Below are 14,141 nucleotides of genomic sequence, written 5' to 3' on the forward strand. Positions count from 1 at the left end.
TCAAATCCAATTTTCAAAGCTGTTTTATGAAAAGCAAAGTTATGAATGCTGAATGTTTTTTTAAAAAAAGAACAATCCTATGCTCTTCAATATTTATGTACCCAGTGTTATATAAAACTAACACTTTTACATGATTATTGTAAAAAATGGTTTAACTCTACTCCAGCCAAAACCAGCACATTGGCTTTCGTGCTGTGATTCCAGAGCAATTTCATTACGTGAAGCAATCTAGAGTCTGTTGTAGATTACTATAATGCAAAAATATATAAACATCAAACCCTATTTCAATTAACAAAGAGATTAAAACAAAAAAATAGTGGCAGAAAACTGGAATTGGAGCTTGTTGCTTGTCGGTCTCTTGCAGATGTGTTTGATGTAGCTGTTTGAATTGCACTCACTGGCATTTTTTCAAGTGAGGGTTTTTCTGCAGTCAGCTTTCACACCTCTCCAGACATACCACAGCACAGGCTCTGTCTTGTTTCTGTTCTCGAAGCTTATTCCTTTCTGGTTCAAGAGACACAAGCTCCCTGCTCCTCTGCACAAACTACTCACAGTCTATGGAGCAGCAGCCGGTGGTCTCTGTGAGTTCAACACTTGCATAAGTGTTGGGGCTTCTTCTCTGCCCTCCATATGCTGCCCTTCCCCACCGAGGAAGCAGGTTAAAGGCCAGCACTGACTCCCTTCTCCCAAAGGACGAAGGGAACACAAAGATCCCATTGTGCCTGGGGAATGACACTGTGCCTCCTCTGCTCCTGGAGCCACGCGACTAAAGGCTGCCTCTTCCTTGGGATTCATATGACAAAGCCAGGATTTAGTTCCTCTCACAGAATATTCAGCAGCTCACAAAACCAGGCCATTGAGAAGATCTTCTCAGTGACGCAAATCTTCTGAGCAGTTGCTATGTGCCTTTGCTCTGAAGGATTCCACAATCTGCCTAAAATGCTGCCGTGTCCAGCTCAATCCTTCTCAAAATAACGAGGGCATCTGCCTGTTCCCATGGAGTCCCAGGGAGAGGAACCACAATGATACCATCGACAGCCCTGTAAGTGCCAGTTCAAATTCCAACCAACACAAAGAATGACTCCAAAAGAAGGATAAGTGAACACTACGCACATATTTCAACTTCTTCCCCCAGGAACAATCTTCATTTTTTTCCTTTATTCATACAATTTAAAGGTGCATAACAATCAATTTGTCTGTCCATACTACTTTTAAGTAGCTGATCCTGAATGTTTTCACTGAACTTTGAATTCTTCAAACACAGATTAGGTAATTAATCTGCCGTTATCTTGTAGTTTTTGACCTTTCTCTAATTCTGTGCTTTCCCTAAATGATACACAGTAATGTGCCCAGAAACAGATCATCCTCAGCGCTTTCCAGAAACACTGAGCCAGGCAGGGTAAGACAAACAACTTCAGAAATTTTCAAACTTCTCTGTGTGCTTCTCTCCTTGCTCTCAACAGTCCCCTGACACAACCACCTTTTTTTTCCTGTTATCACAGAAGTATGACTGGATTTGTTTAGCTCGAGGAGATGGTGTTCTCCAAGTAGTTTGAGTGTGCTCTGCTAAAATTCCTAAGCAGAGGAATGTGTAGTGCTGTGAAGTGGACACAGGAATCAACTTAGTCCCTCTTCCTGTTTTCACTGTCTTGTGTAGTGGGATCCTACTTGTAGAGAATGTTGTAATTCCCCACTATCGATTTCCCTGAACTTCCCAGGTGTTCTGATCTTTTGAAATACCTTATTTCAGTTTTCATGCTGAACTCTCTCTTACTTCAATAGTCTTCAAGTTAATATGTTTAGGGAGGACTTGAAAATGTTAACATTTGCTTACAATCCATGTCAGAAGTAACTTCATTTAAATGAAACAAACCTAAACAGAATTCCTTTTCATGACACTACAGATCTTTTTCAACCAGGACAGGTGGTTACTTTTTTGTCATGTAAGTTCACAGAGAACACTCGGTTTAGCATTTTTGTCTGGATCACAGGACTTAGTTGGATGTTATTCTGGTCAGCTATAAAACAGTGCCATTATTACACACTTACCACAGCAGGGGAGGGGACGTGAATGCTGGGGACAGAGCGGGGCCGCACGTGGTTGGCCAGATGGCACAGGACGACACCGTCGGTGAGAGCAGCTCCGAGATCGCTGGGCAGCGACACCTTCAGCCGCGACTCGATGTTCTGTGAGGGAATGGACAGGACACACACGGACTGAGGGCTGGGCCCCTCCAACCCACCCCTTCTGCACGACAGTTCGCACGGGGCAGAGCTCCTGCATTCTGGCTCTGTCCATCCTCACGGCACTTCCCACCAGCCTTCTGAACATCCTCAAGGGAAGCTCTGTGCACTGCTGAGGCCCAGAGCTGGCTGCAGTCTGGGAGCAGCTGAGTTCAGTGAAGAACAGTTTTCACTGTACAGCACAGTGGACTAATACAACTATCATTCAAAAATAATGGAAATCAGGATCTAGGAACAGTATTCCTAACCCTACATATTTTCAGAGAATAGTTCTGCCAGAGAGAGTGAAAATAATTGTAGCTTGGAGGACAACACAGTCAACAAAAGTCAAGACAACATTTTTGTCTTTAAATAAAAACCTGAACTCGGCCTAAACAGTCCTTTAAAAAGGATGTAATTAGCATTTGTGTAAGAAAATGAATAAAAATTCAATTCAGGCTTTCGAACTTATTTAAAATAATGCTGTGTGAATTTCACTGAGTTGTAATACTGTATCTAAATTTTTAAGTATTAAAAAAGATTTAGAACAAGAGAGACTACATGGAGAATATTCTGGGATAAAAGAAGAGAGGGTGTGCAGAGAGCACCAAGTTTTGTTTTACTTAAGGTAACTTTCTCCTCTTAGACAAAGACTGTCCTTACTATAACATTTACAAAGAGAAGAAATTCTCTTTGTCCATCTGGAGTGTTTACGGTTTTTAAGATTGGCTTCAACAAGTAAATTCTTATTTATTGGGAAAATCCCAACAATTAATTGGAGCACCTCAAGGAATCCCTTCATGCTCTCCAGAAACAAGCCATGTGGCATTCTCAATAGCCATGTTTATTGGCATTGTATCTGGACACCAAATAGGAGCGTGATGGGCCTGGACAGACAAAGAGCACAAATGTAAGAAACATTTGTGCCTCAAATGTTCTGCACTTAACTAAGGATAAGGCAAGAATCAATAGACAAATCCAGAACACATGAGGAAACCATGCTGTCAGCATGACTGGCAGCAGTCTCTGCTCTCCATCTGCTTTTCTGTGGGCTTTACAGCAAAGAGGAGTTTTAAAAAAGGGATTGAAAGGGGACAGCGAGGCAATTTTCCAGGGAGTTCCTTACAAGTGTAAAAGCTGATAAGGAAGAAAGGAAGCACAAATTCATGTTAAAAGCAGAGTTCACTGGACACTCAGAAGCAGGAGTCAGCATAGTTTATCTTGCAGAATTTGAAGCTGACTTTATCTAGCACAAACAGCCAAGTGAACACCACTGCACCCATCTGAAAGAACCACGCAGACAGTACCACTCCACTTAATTTTGGTAACTATGCACCGTACTGGGTCAGTGAAACTGGTACAGAAGACAAAGGCAGATTTAGCAGGGTCACACAATTCCTACAATGTCCACGCTCTGGCTCCTGGCAGCACTCACCTTGCGAAGCTGCTCTATCAGCTCCAGCTCCTCCTCTCGCTGTTTGGAGTTCTGTCTCACTTGAGGGTCTGCAGAATCATTAGCAGGAGACAAGGCACGGGTAGAGGATGAAGCAACAGCTGGAAGAGAAGTATGAAGCAAAGAAAATCACTAAGCACAGTTTTGCCCCATGTCATTGGGTGCTGCACTGCACATGCAGAACAGGGACAGTACATTCCTTTCCACAAATCTTTCTTGCCTTTAATTATTAATCAAACCAATGCTCTACTAATCTAAATGAGGTGTTCTTTAACATTTTCCTTTCTGTTTAGATTTTGTTCTTTCTGTTGGGTAATAGTCATGCACAAATGAGGACAAAGCTTTGTTAGATGGAGTATGTTGAAGTGGTTCAGTGTTTCTCCAGAAATTGCAATTCTGCTGTACGCTACTGTGCAGTGCAAAATTTATCAAGCTGCCTTCATCAGTTGTTGAAGGCTTGTGTGGCAAAGGTGTAAACACAGACCAGGAAGAACAAATTCTTGTATTTCCACAGATATGACAAAGGAGTATCTGACAGCTCTAAATAAATCAGTTTGTTCACAAAGTATGTAATGTCACCTGTCTATAAATGGAACACTCTAAAAGCAGTTTGATGATCAAAGACCTGAAGTAACCAAACACTGCAAACCCCAGGTAATGCAGATGTCAATATAATGTAGCAAAACTCGCTGTTTTCTGAGCTATATAACCTACCTTTCTTGGCTTCATCCCTGACAGCTGTTCGGAAAAGGAAACTCTCAGGTCGCTGGGAAGGGTTTCTATAGGAAGGCGGGGCTGCATGGCCAGGATATGGAGGGGAAAGGTGGACTAAACAAATGTGAAAAGGCACAGGAAAGGAAGGAGGAAGAAGGAAATGGTTAGAGTTTAAATAGGAAATGGGTTCAGCAATGTGGTAATTAAAAAGAACAAACCAAAAATTTTTATGTAATAATGACAAAATAAATTACAGCCATGCATGATAAAAGCACAGAGCAGGAAAAGGCACTTCCAAGGACACTTGCATGCAAAGCACATTCCAAATACCAATTCCAACAACTGTTCTGACTCCTGCTGAATGCATCTGTGTGCCAAAGCCTGCATGAAGGCCTAAGCCAGCCAAACCCTACGCTCTGCCTGAGGACATGCTTCATCCCTGTTGTCTCTTCCCTCATGTTTTGCTAAGGAGACCCAAATAACCGGGTAAATTCTCAAACACAGCAGTGCCACATACAGAGATTGGAATAGATGCTCCCTTCTCTTCATAGCACAAAGAAGCAAGCAGGCATTTTGATCTTATTTTTCAGAAATTTTTTTTCCTTTCCCTGTTACCTGTCTGAGCGGTAGGTGAGCCAGGGGAGATGGTAGATCTGTCATCACTCTGTGAACAAAAGGCAGAAGAGTATAAGTGGTGCTAATCTGGAAAAGCTGTAACTACATTTTAGTTTGTTGTGTTTTAAAAAGAGCTCCATCATCTAAATGTGTTTAAGAAAAATAACCAGAAATGTGAAAAAACAGAGTATGTTGTTCCCAAAGTCTCATCTCTGCAGAGACAAAGCCTTTTCCTTTGCAGAAATGACACAACTGCTTTTTTTCTGAGGAAATCAATGATGAAACAGCACTGACTGTTTACTCTCCCTTCCAACCCAAAGTGAAAAAGTATTCTTTGCAAAGGGAACACCAAACCCTAGGTATTTAGCAATATGCAAAACTGGCATTACAGCGGCCTCAATAAAGATACACCTCTTTGACACCTTTGTTAATACAAAACTGCTATTTACTGAACATCCCTCCCCAGTGAAACACACTGGGGTTTTATCCCAGTGCTTACACAGACTAATGATTTCTTCTGAGAAATGCATTCAGTACAGCAGCTTCCACAGAAGAGAAAGAAACAGTAAAGTAGAATACAAGTGTACTTTTGATGAACTCAACTTGATCAAGGGTAAATGACCTTGTACAGAAAAAGCGACATCAAAGACAACCAAGAACCCCTCGGAGCAGAGACTGGTTACCATGTTTTTACAGATCAGGCCTCCTGTAGACACAGCCTAAAGCTAAGATGAGGTAATACCTACTACATTTTAATCAGGTGAATCAGATTCATACCCTACCTGAACTTTTGATTAGACGCTGACAGACTAACACCTGTTAAAACAGATGTGTGGATCCGAGCTTTTTTGTTGGCTGTACTGGTGAATGATAATAGCAAGAGATACCTTGACAGGACTGAAGGTAGAGGCACTAGGCAGGGTAGTAGCACAGCTTTCTTGGTTCAACCCTGAGAGTGACTGAATGCAGAAAGAAAGAGAAGGCAGTAGCAGAGTTAGAGAGCAGCTGACAGGTCATGCACAAAGGTGGAATGCAGCAAAGTTCAAAATGAAGAGGTGACCACGACCACATTCTCAGAAACACTCAACAAGCAACAGATCCATACTTGCTAAACTACATTTAAAGCCTTCCTAACCTCCTGAACTTTCTGGCTAATAAGCTTGGGAGGTGCAATGTTTCTTTTACACATAACAAAGTGACATTAAAACCAGAATTAAGAACAGTAAATGAGGCAAAAGCTTTTTTAGCAATACCTATGCCATCAGAAAAAAGGAAATGTTACCCTATTCTAGGCCTCTATTAAAAATAAATAGCTTTCTTTTTAATGTTTTGAGGATGGCGTGCATTTTTAGTCAGTTATTTTCCCATCAACTTTGAAATATCCGAAAATATAATGCGGTCAGTAATACGTACTTTGCGTTTGCCACAAACACCTAACACTGATCCTTGTGATTACACACAAAGTAAATGAGATTCCCTGGGTGGAATCTACCTCTCAGGGAAGATATCAGTGTCAGGATTTACAGTGTTGCCATAAATAAAACACAGCCACATTTCAATTATGGCCAATACGAAATCCAAGCAAATAAACAACTTTTCCTGTTTATAGAACAGGGGCTCCAGCATGCTCATCTGTCACTGACAACTCGATCTAAAAGGCCAAATTCTGTGTCTTCTGTTTTCAACACAGTAAACATTTGAGGACTGAATGGCTCCAGAATGAAACTATACTTTCTGAAACAGCATTTGAACAGCAAAGTAAGGAAAGAGGACTGTACTTTCACAGGAAGGAACATCAAATGTCCCCTAGAAACTCTGCAGGTAGTGAAAAACACACTTGTGTTAGTATTTAAAACATTTGCAACTGTTCTGCCACTTCATAACAGTACAGCCAGAAAGACTAGAAGGAGAGGTTTGTACTCAGGGCAAACCTTACACACAAACATCTTCAGGCCCTGTGCAGATTTAACAGCTGATTGTCAAGACAGCCTCTTTCTCCAGAGCAGGGCAGAGCCAAAATCGTGGGTTTGTTTTGGTTTGTCTTTTTTTAGAGTTTCAAAATATCACTTGACTTTCACAACACATTAGCTAGGACAGGAGAACAGTAAAATAACCTAGAACTGGGTGGGCTGTAACAGTGAGGTATGAAAAGAGCAGGGCAACCTTGACACAGACTAACAAGAAGTGATCACAATGCACGTACCCAGCAGCGGGAGGAGGGAAGGGGAACACGGCACAGCACAGGGCAGGACAATCACAACAGCAACACACCACATGCTCTTCACCTGTTTGCGAGTCCCTGGCCTCCTTTTAATGGTATTGGTGTTATTGTCAATCTCAAACACAAAGAGAGGCTCAAAGCCATTCTGTCAGGGACAGTAAGGAAAGAGAGGGAAGAAAGGAAGAAGTGAGGCAAAGAATGACTGTAAGAAAAGGCAGCCACAATTCTAGAGGAGCCAGGATGCTGCAGCTCAGACTCACACCACCCTCTGCACATGCCGCACGTGGCTTTTAGGTCTAGCACTGAAGTCAGAGAAATCTCCCTGCGCCAGGAACAACTGTAGATACAGGGAGTGCCAAAGCAAAGCCCAACCAGCACCCTGCACAAACCAAATAAGGATATTTTAAGGGAATTAGGTTATTAAACATTTGAATACACAAACGGATACCAACGGTCTGAGAGAAAACTCCAGGGCACAATTTAGCATAATTCAAGTTCTGCTTACTTTACCCATACCATTATTATTTGTAACACTCTGGTGCCTAAGAGCCTTAACTTAAAATGTTTCTGAGATCCCATGTGCTAACAGTAACATGACAGCCTCAGGCCACGTTTGAGACCACAACAAGGAAACACAACGCAAGGAAGGGAGCACAAGGCAGCAATGACACAGAGGTTGCGAAAGGAAGAGGTCAGTGCAGGTGCCTGGTGCTTATCAAGCACCTCATGGGCTTCACAACAGAGAAATCAAGCAGCAGTTAGAGAGGATGTTTTGGTTTTTTTTTTTCCCTTCCATAGTGCTAACCTTGTAAGGGACAGTACAGGAGAAAACAAGCAGATATTTGAAGAAAAGTGAAATTTAGAGGCAATGAAGGCTGAAATCATTAGCGAAGTCTAAAACCTTGATACCAGCTCAACTAGTAATCTCAATTGACCACCCTTGTGAGAACAGCAAGAGGACATGGCTAATATAAAACTTTTATTTTCTCAGAGAGGCCAGTGATGACATTTATTCAACAACATTTTACTTAGTCTGGCTATCACAAGTCAACACAAAGAAATCCACCACGGTGTGCAGTGAAGTACTGCAGCCAGATTCCACTTCTCATCACAGGTATGCAGAAGGAACTACAACTAAACTGAACTCTTAAAAATTCATAGAAGGTAAAGGCAATCATTTTGGGACTTGAACTAGACTGTCCTGAAGTTGTTTATAAACAGAAGGAAATGGTAAGAGTAAACATTTTAACTTTAGTGATAAAAGACGACAAGAACACGACCAAACAAAACATTAAAGATTTTAAAAAAGAGATTCACAAATTAAATTTTAGTTTAAAGAAAGTCTCTGTTAAAGCAGTAACAATACCAGAAGAATGAAGTAGTAAAATAAAAGAAAGCTCACTTGCTTTCTAACTACTATTAGACTTAGTACTTTTAAAAGTTTTTCCTTATGTCCTCTAAAATTAGACCTAGCTAAATTTCAAATTCCTTAGGGAAAATGTCAAATAAAATGCAATAAAACATAAAAAGGTAAAAGTAATTTCAAGTCTCATGACAAACTTTTCTTTTTTTTTTAAAAGCAAACTGATGAACATTTCCTTGGTGTTGAACAAGTTTTTACCATATAAAATACATCTGTGGAAACAAAAATCGCTACAAATTCATGAGCCAGTATGGGCTTAATGTTCCAGTCACAGTAATTGCCAGAAACAGCTGCCCTGGCATATGTCATCATTAGACACAGGGTGTATTTCCACTACAGAAAGGAGCTGCAGTTCAGAAACCCCAGCATTTCATATACTATTATAGTTTAGCACCGCTGAAAAGAGCAAGGAATTAAAAGAAAAATGAAGAGAAATGATCACTTTCAGTGTTTTCCTGCCAGCCTGGTCACTTTTTTTGTGAAGTGGAAGGACGTAACTTGGTTAAAGACACACAGGAAACAAAACAGCAATGGAAGCCAGTTTAAAAATAGTTTCTGAAAATTCTATCTAGTAATTTACAACAAAAGTCATGTGATCACACAATCAAATAGAAATGGGGTCACAGCAAATATCTTGACCAACATGTACAGGAGAGAGATATTCTAACTGAGAGCACTGCCTAAAGAAAATTTAGGCAGACAGTGGAAGCACATAAACTAAGAAAATAAATTCTAGGCATGCAGTCATGCAACAGCAGGCAAATCAAGTGTATTTTTTCTTTTATAGACATGGATTACAGCATTATATTCTTTAATTATGCTACACTGCTAAGATGCCATAAAGGATGAAATAGCATAAAACATGAATTATAAATGTTTTTATTTTTGGTAAGTGGTGAAAACAGATGATCTTAAAGACATTTTCATCAATAAACAATAAAATGGTATGAGGAATATCTCATGATTTGTAGCATTCATATGCAGAGCAGTTTTTTCCTGTGCCAAGTATGTGTAACCCCCACGAGCAGGACGCAGACAGGTTAAAGTAGAAGGTTGTACTCCAGGCATTAAAATTGCTTACTTGACACTGAAGAGCACATCAGTTAGGAAGCAGCTGAACAAAGAAATCAAACCAGAACAACTAGAGGTGAATTTTTCATTTTAGAAACTGTTCTTTGCTATCAGTAGTTTTCTCCTGCTCTCAGCAAAAGACAAGCTTTAATTATTTTGTAGAAAGCCATCATTGTATTATTAACCAATAACTGACAGCAAAAGTGTCAACATATTCATAACATTGTAATTCACAGCTAAGTTACTTTTTCAGTGAAGATGGTCATGTTTTATGCTATTTAGATTAGCTCTAAACCAGTTGGTCTAATCTGAGACAATCACAACATGTTACTTCTATGCTCTAGAATCTGCCACATAAAAAGGCCATGACGTGCAGGGTCTTACCACTAACAAGGCACTATCATCAGTATGCTGAGACCTTCTGGATGGAAAGGGACACTGGGAGGTGGGAGAGATGGAGTAATGTCAGAAACACACACAATGTCAGAAACACATGGTATGTGAACAGACAGACAACTTTGGAACATGAACTGCTTGCTTATCACACTGTGAGGCTTTTTAAAACAACCCCTGAAGAGTATGAAACCCTGCAGGAATATACAGCCTTGTGACCCATGAATTACAGTGCAGTCATACTAAGGAATCAATTATTCTGCTTTCTGTGTTGTCTCAAGCAAATACAGAAAACTGTGCATTGACAGTGCTTACTGTGGTAGAACAAAGGACCCTTTAGAAGAATAAATTAAGAACAGAAAAACATTAAGAAGAAAAAGGAGGAAAAGCTATTTCAATTACCCCATGTTTTGGTAATTTTCTAATAAAAAAGAGTGAGTTGGAAAGTGCTGCTAAAGAACTATTATAGTCATTATATCATTAAAAGTTTTGATCTGATTAACACTACCAAGTGAATTATCTTCCTCTGGATGCAAGTGGGGATGGCAAGCAGTGGAAGAGCTATTACTATGCAGAAATCTGAAGCAGAGACTGAACAGATGCCATTGGCTCAGCTCTGTGTATTCTAGAAGACTGAGCCTTGATTTGTGTTCCCTACTGACTAACTGGTTTTGATTATAAAACTATAGTAGAAAAAGCTTTTAAAAAATATTTATTTCTTTCTCTGATAGCCCTCAAAATTCTAATATTTCTGGGATAACTTGTGATCTAATAATAGGAAAATGGGAGAAAACTGATCAGTGAAGGATGACTGTAACGCAGTAACCTGTCTGAACACTCCTGTTAGCAATTAAACTGTACTGCTTGCAAGGAGCATGTTAAAATGGAATATGAAATCTATCTTCTGCAGAGAACATAGAAAACATACAAGAAACAATAAAACAACACACTTGGACAGGCAGTCTGCATGAACAGAAGGAAATACTAGACTGTTCCCACAAGCAAAAAAAAACCCAACCCAAAGCTTAATAATGCACAAAAAAACTGTGCTAAAACCCAGTTCTGAAGAATCCTCCACAGTCAGGAAAATAACTCTGACATCCCTAGTAATAATCTTACTGGACTCTTACCTCACTATCCAGAGGACTTTGCTTCTGAGGACTTAAGGATGCTTTTTGCTACAGAGAAAAAGGAAAAATGAAAATAATACTACAAAAGCTCAGAACAAACCAGCATAATTCAGAAGCATTTTAAAACAGAAGTCTTAGTTTTTAAATAAAACATGCATTGGGGAAATTGCTAGTTTCCACTCAGCTGAAACTTCACTGATGTTAGTAAAAAAAAAAAAAAAAGCGCCTTTATTCCACATAAGACAAAACCCCAAATTTTAAAATAAATATGCATATGAAAGATGCATAAGAAACCCAAAATATAACCCAAGGGAGGAATTTAACTGCGAAGTGCTCATGAATAACAAAGGCAACCAAAGGAAAAAACCCTGCAAAATCCAAACCAAAAACCCCAAGAGGCTCATCAATGAACAAAATGCATCCTGTACAGTTAAGTCTTTAACTGAAAGACTGAGCTGAATCTTTAATAAAGCAGCTTTACTACAAAATAGCGCCAGGGGTCTGAGACTAGCTGGTGCTAATGAAGAGACTAGTTTCAGGCAGTTAAAACCCTTTTTCTAAACTAACTTTATACATGAAATAAATGCAGTAAACCATTCTTTGCATCTCTGCAGACCACCCTAAGCCCAAAATATTAACTGTAACTTTTCTTGTGATGGTGAGATTTGGGTAGGTCCCCAGAGCAGTAACCAGTAACATAAATTTAAGTCAAGCAGCATGTTAAGCAGCAGACTACTTCATACTGACTGCAGTGACAGAGAATGTGAAGACACAGCGTCCACAGAGAGTCTGATGCGCCGTAACTCTGCACCCATGCAAGCTACCTGGAAGTAACTCATTTTATTATCATCATAAAATAGCAAAATAGGTCAGGTAACATTACATTTTTGTGTGTATGATTCCCTCCTCCCTGCCAAATTTGTCCATTTTCTTTATAAAGAGCCATGCACTCCCAGGAGTGTAACATACAAGTATTAATGACCTTGGCAATCAGTTACAATTACAGGATTCAGAAAAGATAAAGTATCAAGTAGGTATTAAAAGAAGGCACCTTAACGAAGTCAAGGACAGCTTCTCTCTGGATCTGCTTTGTTCTCATCCTCTCCTCCTCGTACTGAAGTGCTGCCAGCTGGGCCTCCCGACGGGTGCGCTCGATGTGCCTGCGGTGCAGCTCCGAGTCCGTGTTAGGCACCTGGAATGAAACAGTGCATGAGGCTGGGAAGTCAGAGCTGCAAGACGGGTTACAGAGCAACAGTCCATGCCTTATGGGTAACATCAGCTTGGTATTGCATCAAACTCATCCAAAAGAATTAAACAGTGGAGTTCAATGTGTTACCTGACTGTGGTGACTTGACAGCGAGAGAAAATAAGGTGAATCAGGCAGGGGTCTGGCAAATGCAAAACCAGAGAGAAATTAGACTTTTTATCTTAAACATAAAAATTTTGCACACATGAATTGTCAGTTACACAGAAGTATCTTATCAAATCAGAAGAGTAACTGTTTAGCAAGCAAAGCTCTTTAACTGTTGTGATTGTGATGTAACTGATTGCGCATGACAGATTTTGTGAAATCATTTGTATCTCTTCTCCTTAATTGTGATAAAATTTTTCTACAGCACAAGATGTACCAATGGGATTGTAACATAGCGCCTATTACACTCAGATACTCAGTACTTTATACCCGTTCTCTAAGAGTAATCAAATCAGGAACTTTCCAGATGATCCTCATATAGAGGAACAACTGGCTATTATGGTTTTCTGGGGGGAAGGGGAAAATACCAAAATTAATCAGTAGAAACTATGTTTCTTTTCCCTACCTCTCTGTCCTGTCCACATAACTCCTTAGTACTTGGTGATGCTCTTTGTCCTGCATCAAATTTAGAGTTTCAGGTCTTCGTAATTCATCTGTATCCCTGCAGGTAGACACCAGGTGGAAGGGGGATTGGCCACTGATGCATATAAACTACTGTCAGATGAATTCTTCTCTAGATTACAACTGTTTTTCTAAGAGAATTGCCTAGACAATTAGCTTCAGATAATCACAAAGGTGAAATTTAGTATGACTAAAGAAACCCCATTGTGATATCAAGTCAGATGACAAGTACTGCAGTTTGTAATTAAATAAATGTAACTTGCTTAGTTAACAATGATGCCAAAATACACACAGATGTATTCTCTCTTTTAAGGCTATATTTTGGTTATTGCAGGCCTTATTCTGCTCTGGAAAGAACAAAATTATTTTTAAACATCAGTATCCTTTGACATTTTCAGAATAAATCTGCTCCCTTCACCAGTCAGGTGATGACCTCCTAACTGCCAGCGATACAGGCCATCAAAGTCACGAGGTAAACAAGAACCCATCTGTCTCTTATGCATCTTATCAACAATAAGAGGAAATTTTGCAGTCAGTTCTTCGCTAGAAGGCAGCTGTTAGGACTGAAACAATTCCCAAGGTCCAGAGTCCACAGCATGTTCCCTGCCATGTTGCTGTCTAGAAAGAGAGTTGATGGAAATCAAGGAGTTTGCTCTTGACAGCCTAAACTCTGCGACCTTTGCTCCTGGGACAACTACGGAACAGAGACACGCTTGACAGTGCATCTCCAAAACATGTCAGTCCAGCTGCCTGTGTGTGTGGACTTACGACCTTTTCTGCAGGGAGAAGTTTAAGAGATGTGGAAGATCCGTATGTTACAGGTCTCCCCGGTTACTTAAATTAGCACCGAAGCACGTGACAAATCCATTACTGTGCTGTTCTGAACCCACAGGACTGGGTTCAACCGAGTGCCAAGAAGTGTATTCAGAGCAGAGTACACACAGCTTCGTTGCATCAGGACTGCACCACTGTCTGTCCAGAGGCACAAACTGTATTTATTGAATTGAATCAACTAATAGAAGCAC

General features: G+C 40.1%; 1 protein-coding gene across 11 annotated transcripts in view; it reads right to left on the reverse strand.

Annotated features, from left to right (window-relative positions):
* LRCH3 (leucine rich repeats and calponin homology domain containing 3) overlaps positions 1–14,141 on the reverse strand; it is a 64,017-nt gene that overhangs the window by 11,451 nt on the left and 38,425 nt on the right. For 3 of the 11 annotated variants that reach the window (XM_027883958.1, XM_027883957.1, XM_027883954.1), the window contains exons 11-21: positions 13,061–13,156; positions 12,580–12,631; positions 12,295–12,435; positions 11,244–11,291; positions 10,105–10,158; positions 7,291–7,371; positions 5,893–5,964; positions 5,006–5,054; positions 4,391–4,504; positions 3,659–3,777; positions 2,050–2,187 (exon numbers count right to left, since the gene is read on the reverse strand). In XM_027883958.1, the coding sequence (XP_027739759.1) occupies positions 2,050–2,187; positions 3,659–3,777; positions 4,391–4,504; positions 5,006–5,054; positions 5,893–5,964; positions 7,291–7,371; positions 10,105–10,158; positions 11,244–11,291; positions 12,295–12,435; positions 12,580–12,631; positions 13,061–13,156 (964 nt within the window). The remainder of the gene's footprint in view (positions 1–2,049; positions 2,188–3,658; positions 3,778–4,390; positions 4,505–5,005; positions 5,055–5,892; positions 5,965–7,290; positions 7,372–10,104; positions 10,159–11,243; positions 11,292–12,294; positions 12,436–12,579; positions 12,632–13,060; positions 13,157–14,141) is intronic. The other 8 variants (XM_027883962.1, XM_027883959.1, XM_027883955.1 and 5 more) reach the window with 7 other exon arrangements.

This window comes from Empidonax traillii, unplaced genomic scaffold (assembly GCF_003031625.1).
Source record: "Empidonax traillii isolate 1590-97213 ecotype Southwest subspecies unplaced genomic scaffold, ASM303162v1 scaffold138:size3245559, whole genome shotgun sequence".
Classification (NCBI taxonomy): Eukaryota; Metazoa; Chordata; class Aves; order Passeriformes; family Tyrannidae; genus Empidonax; species Empidonax traillii.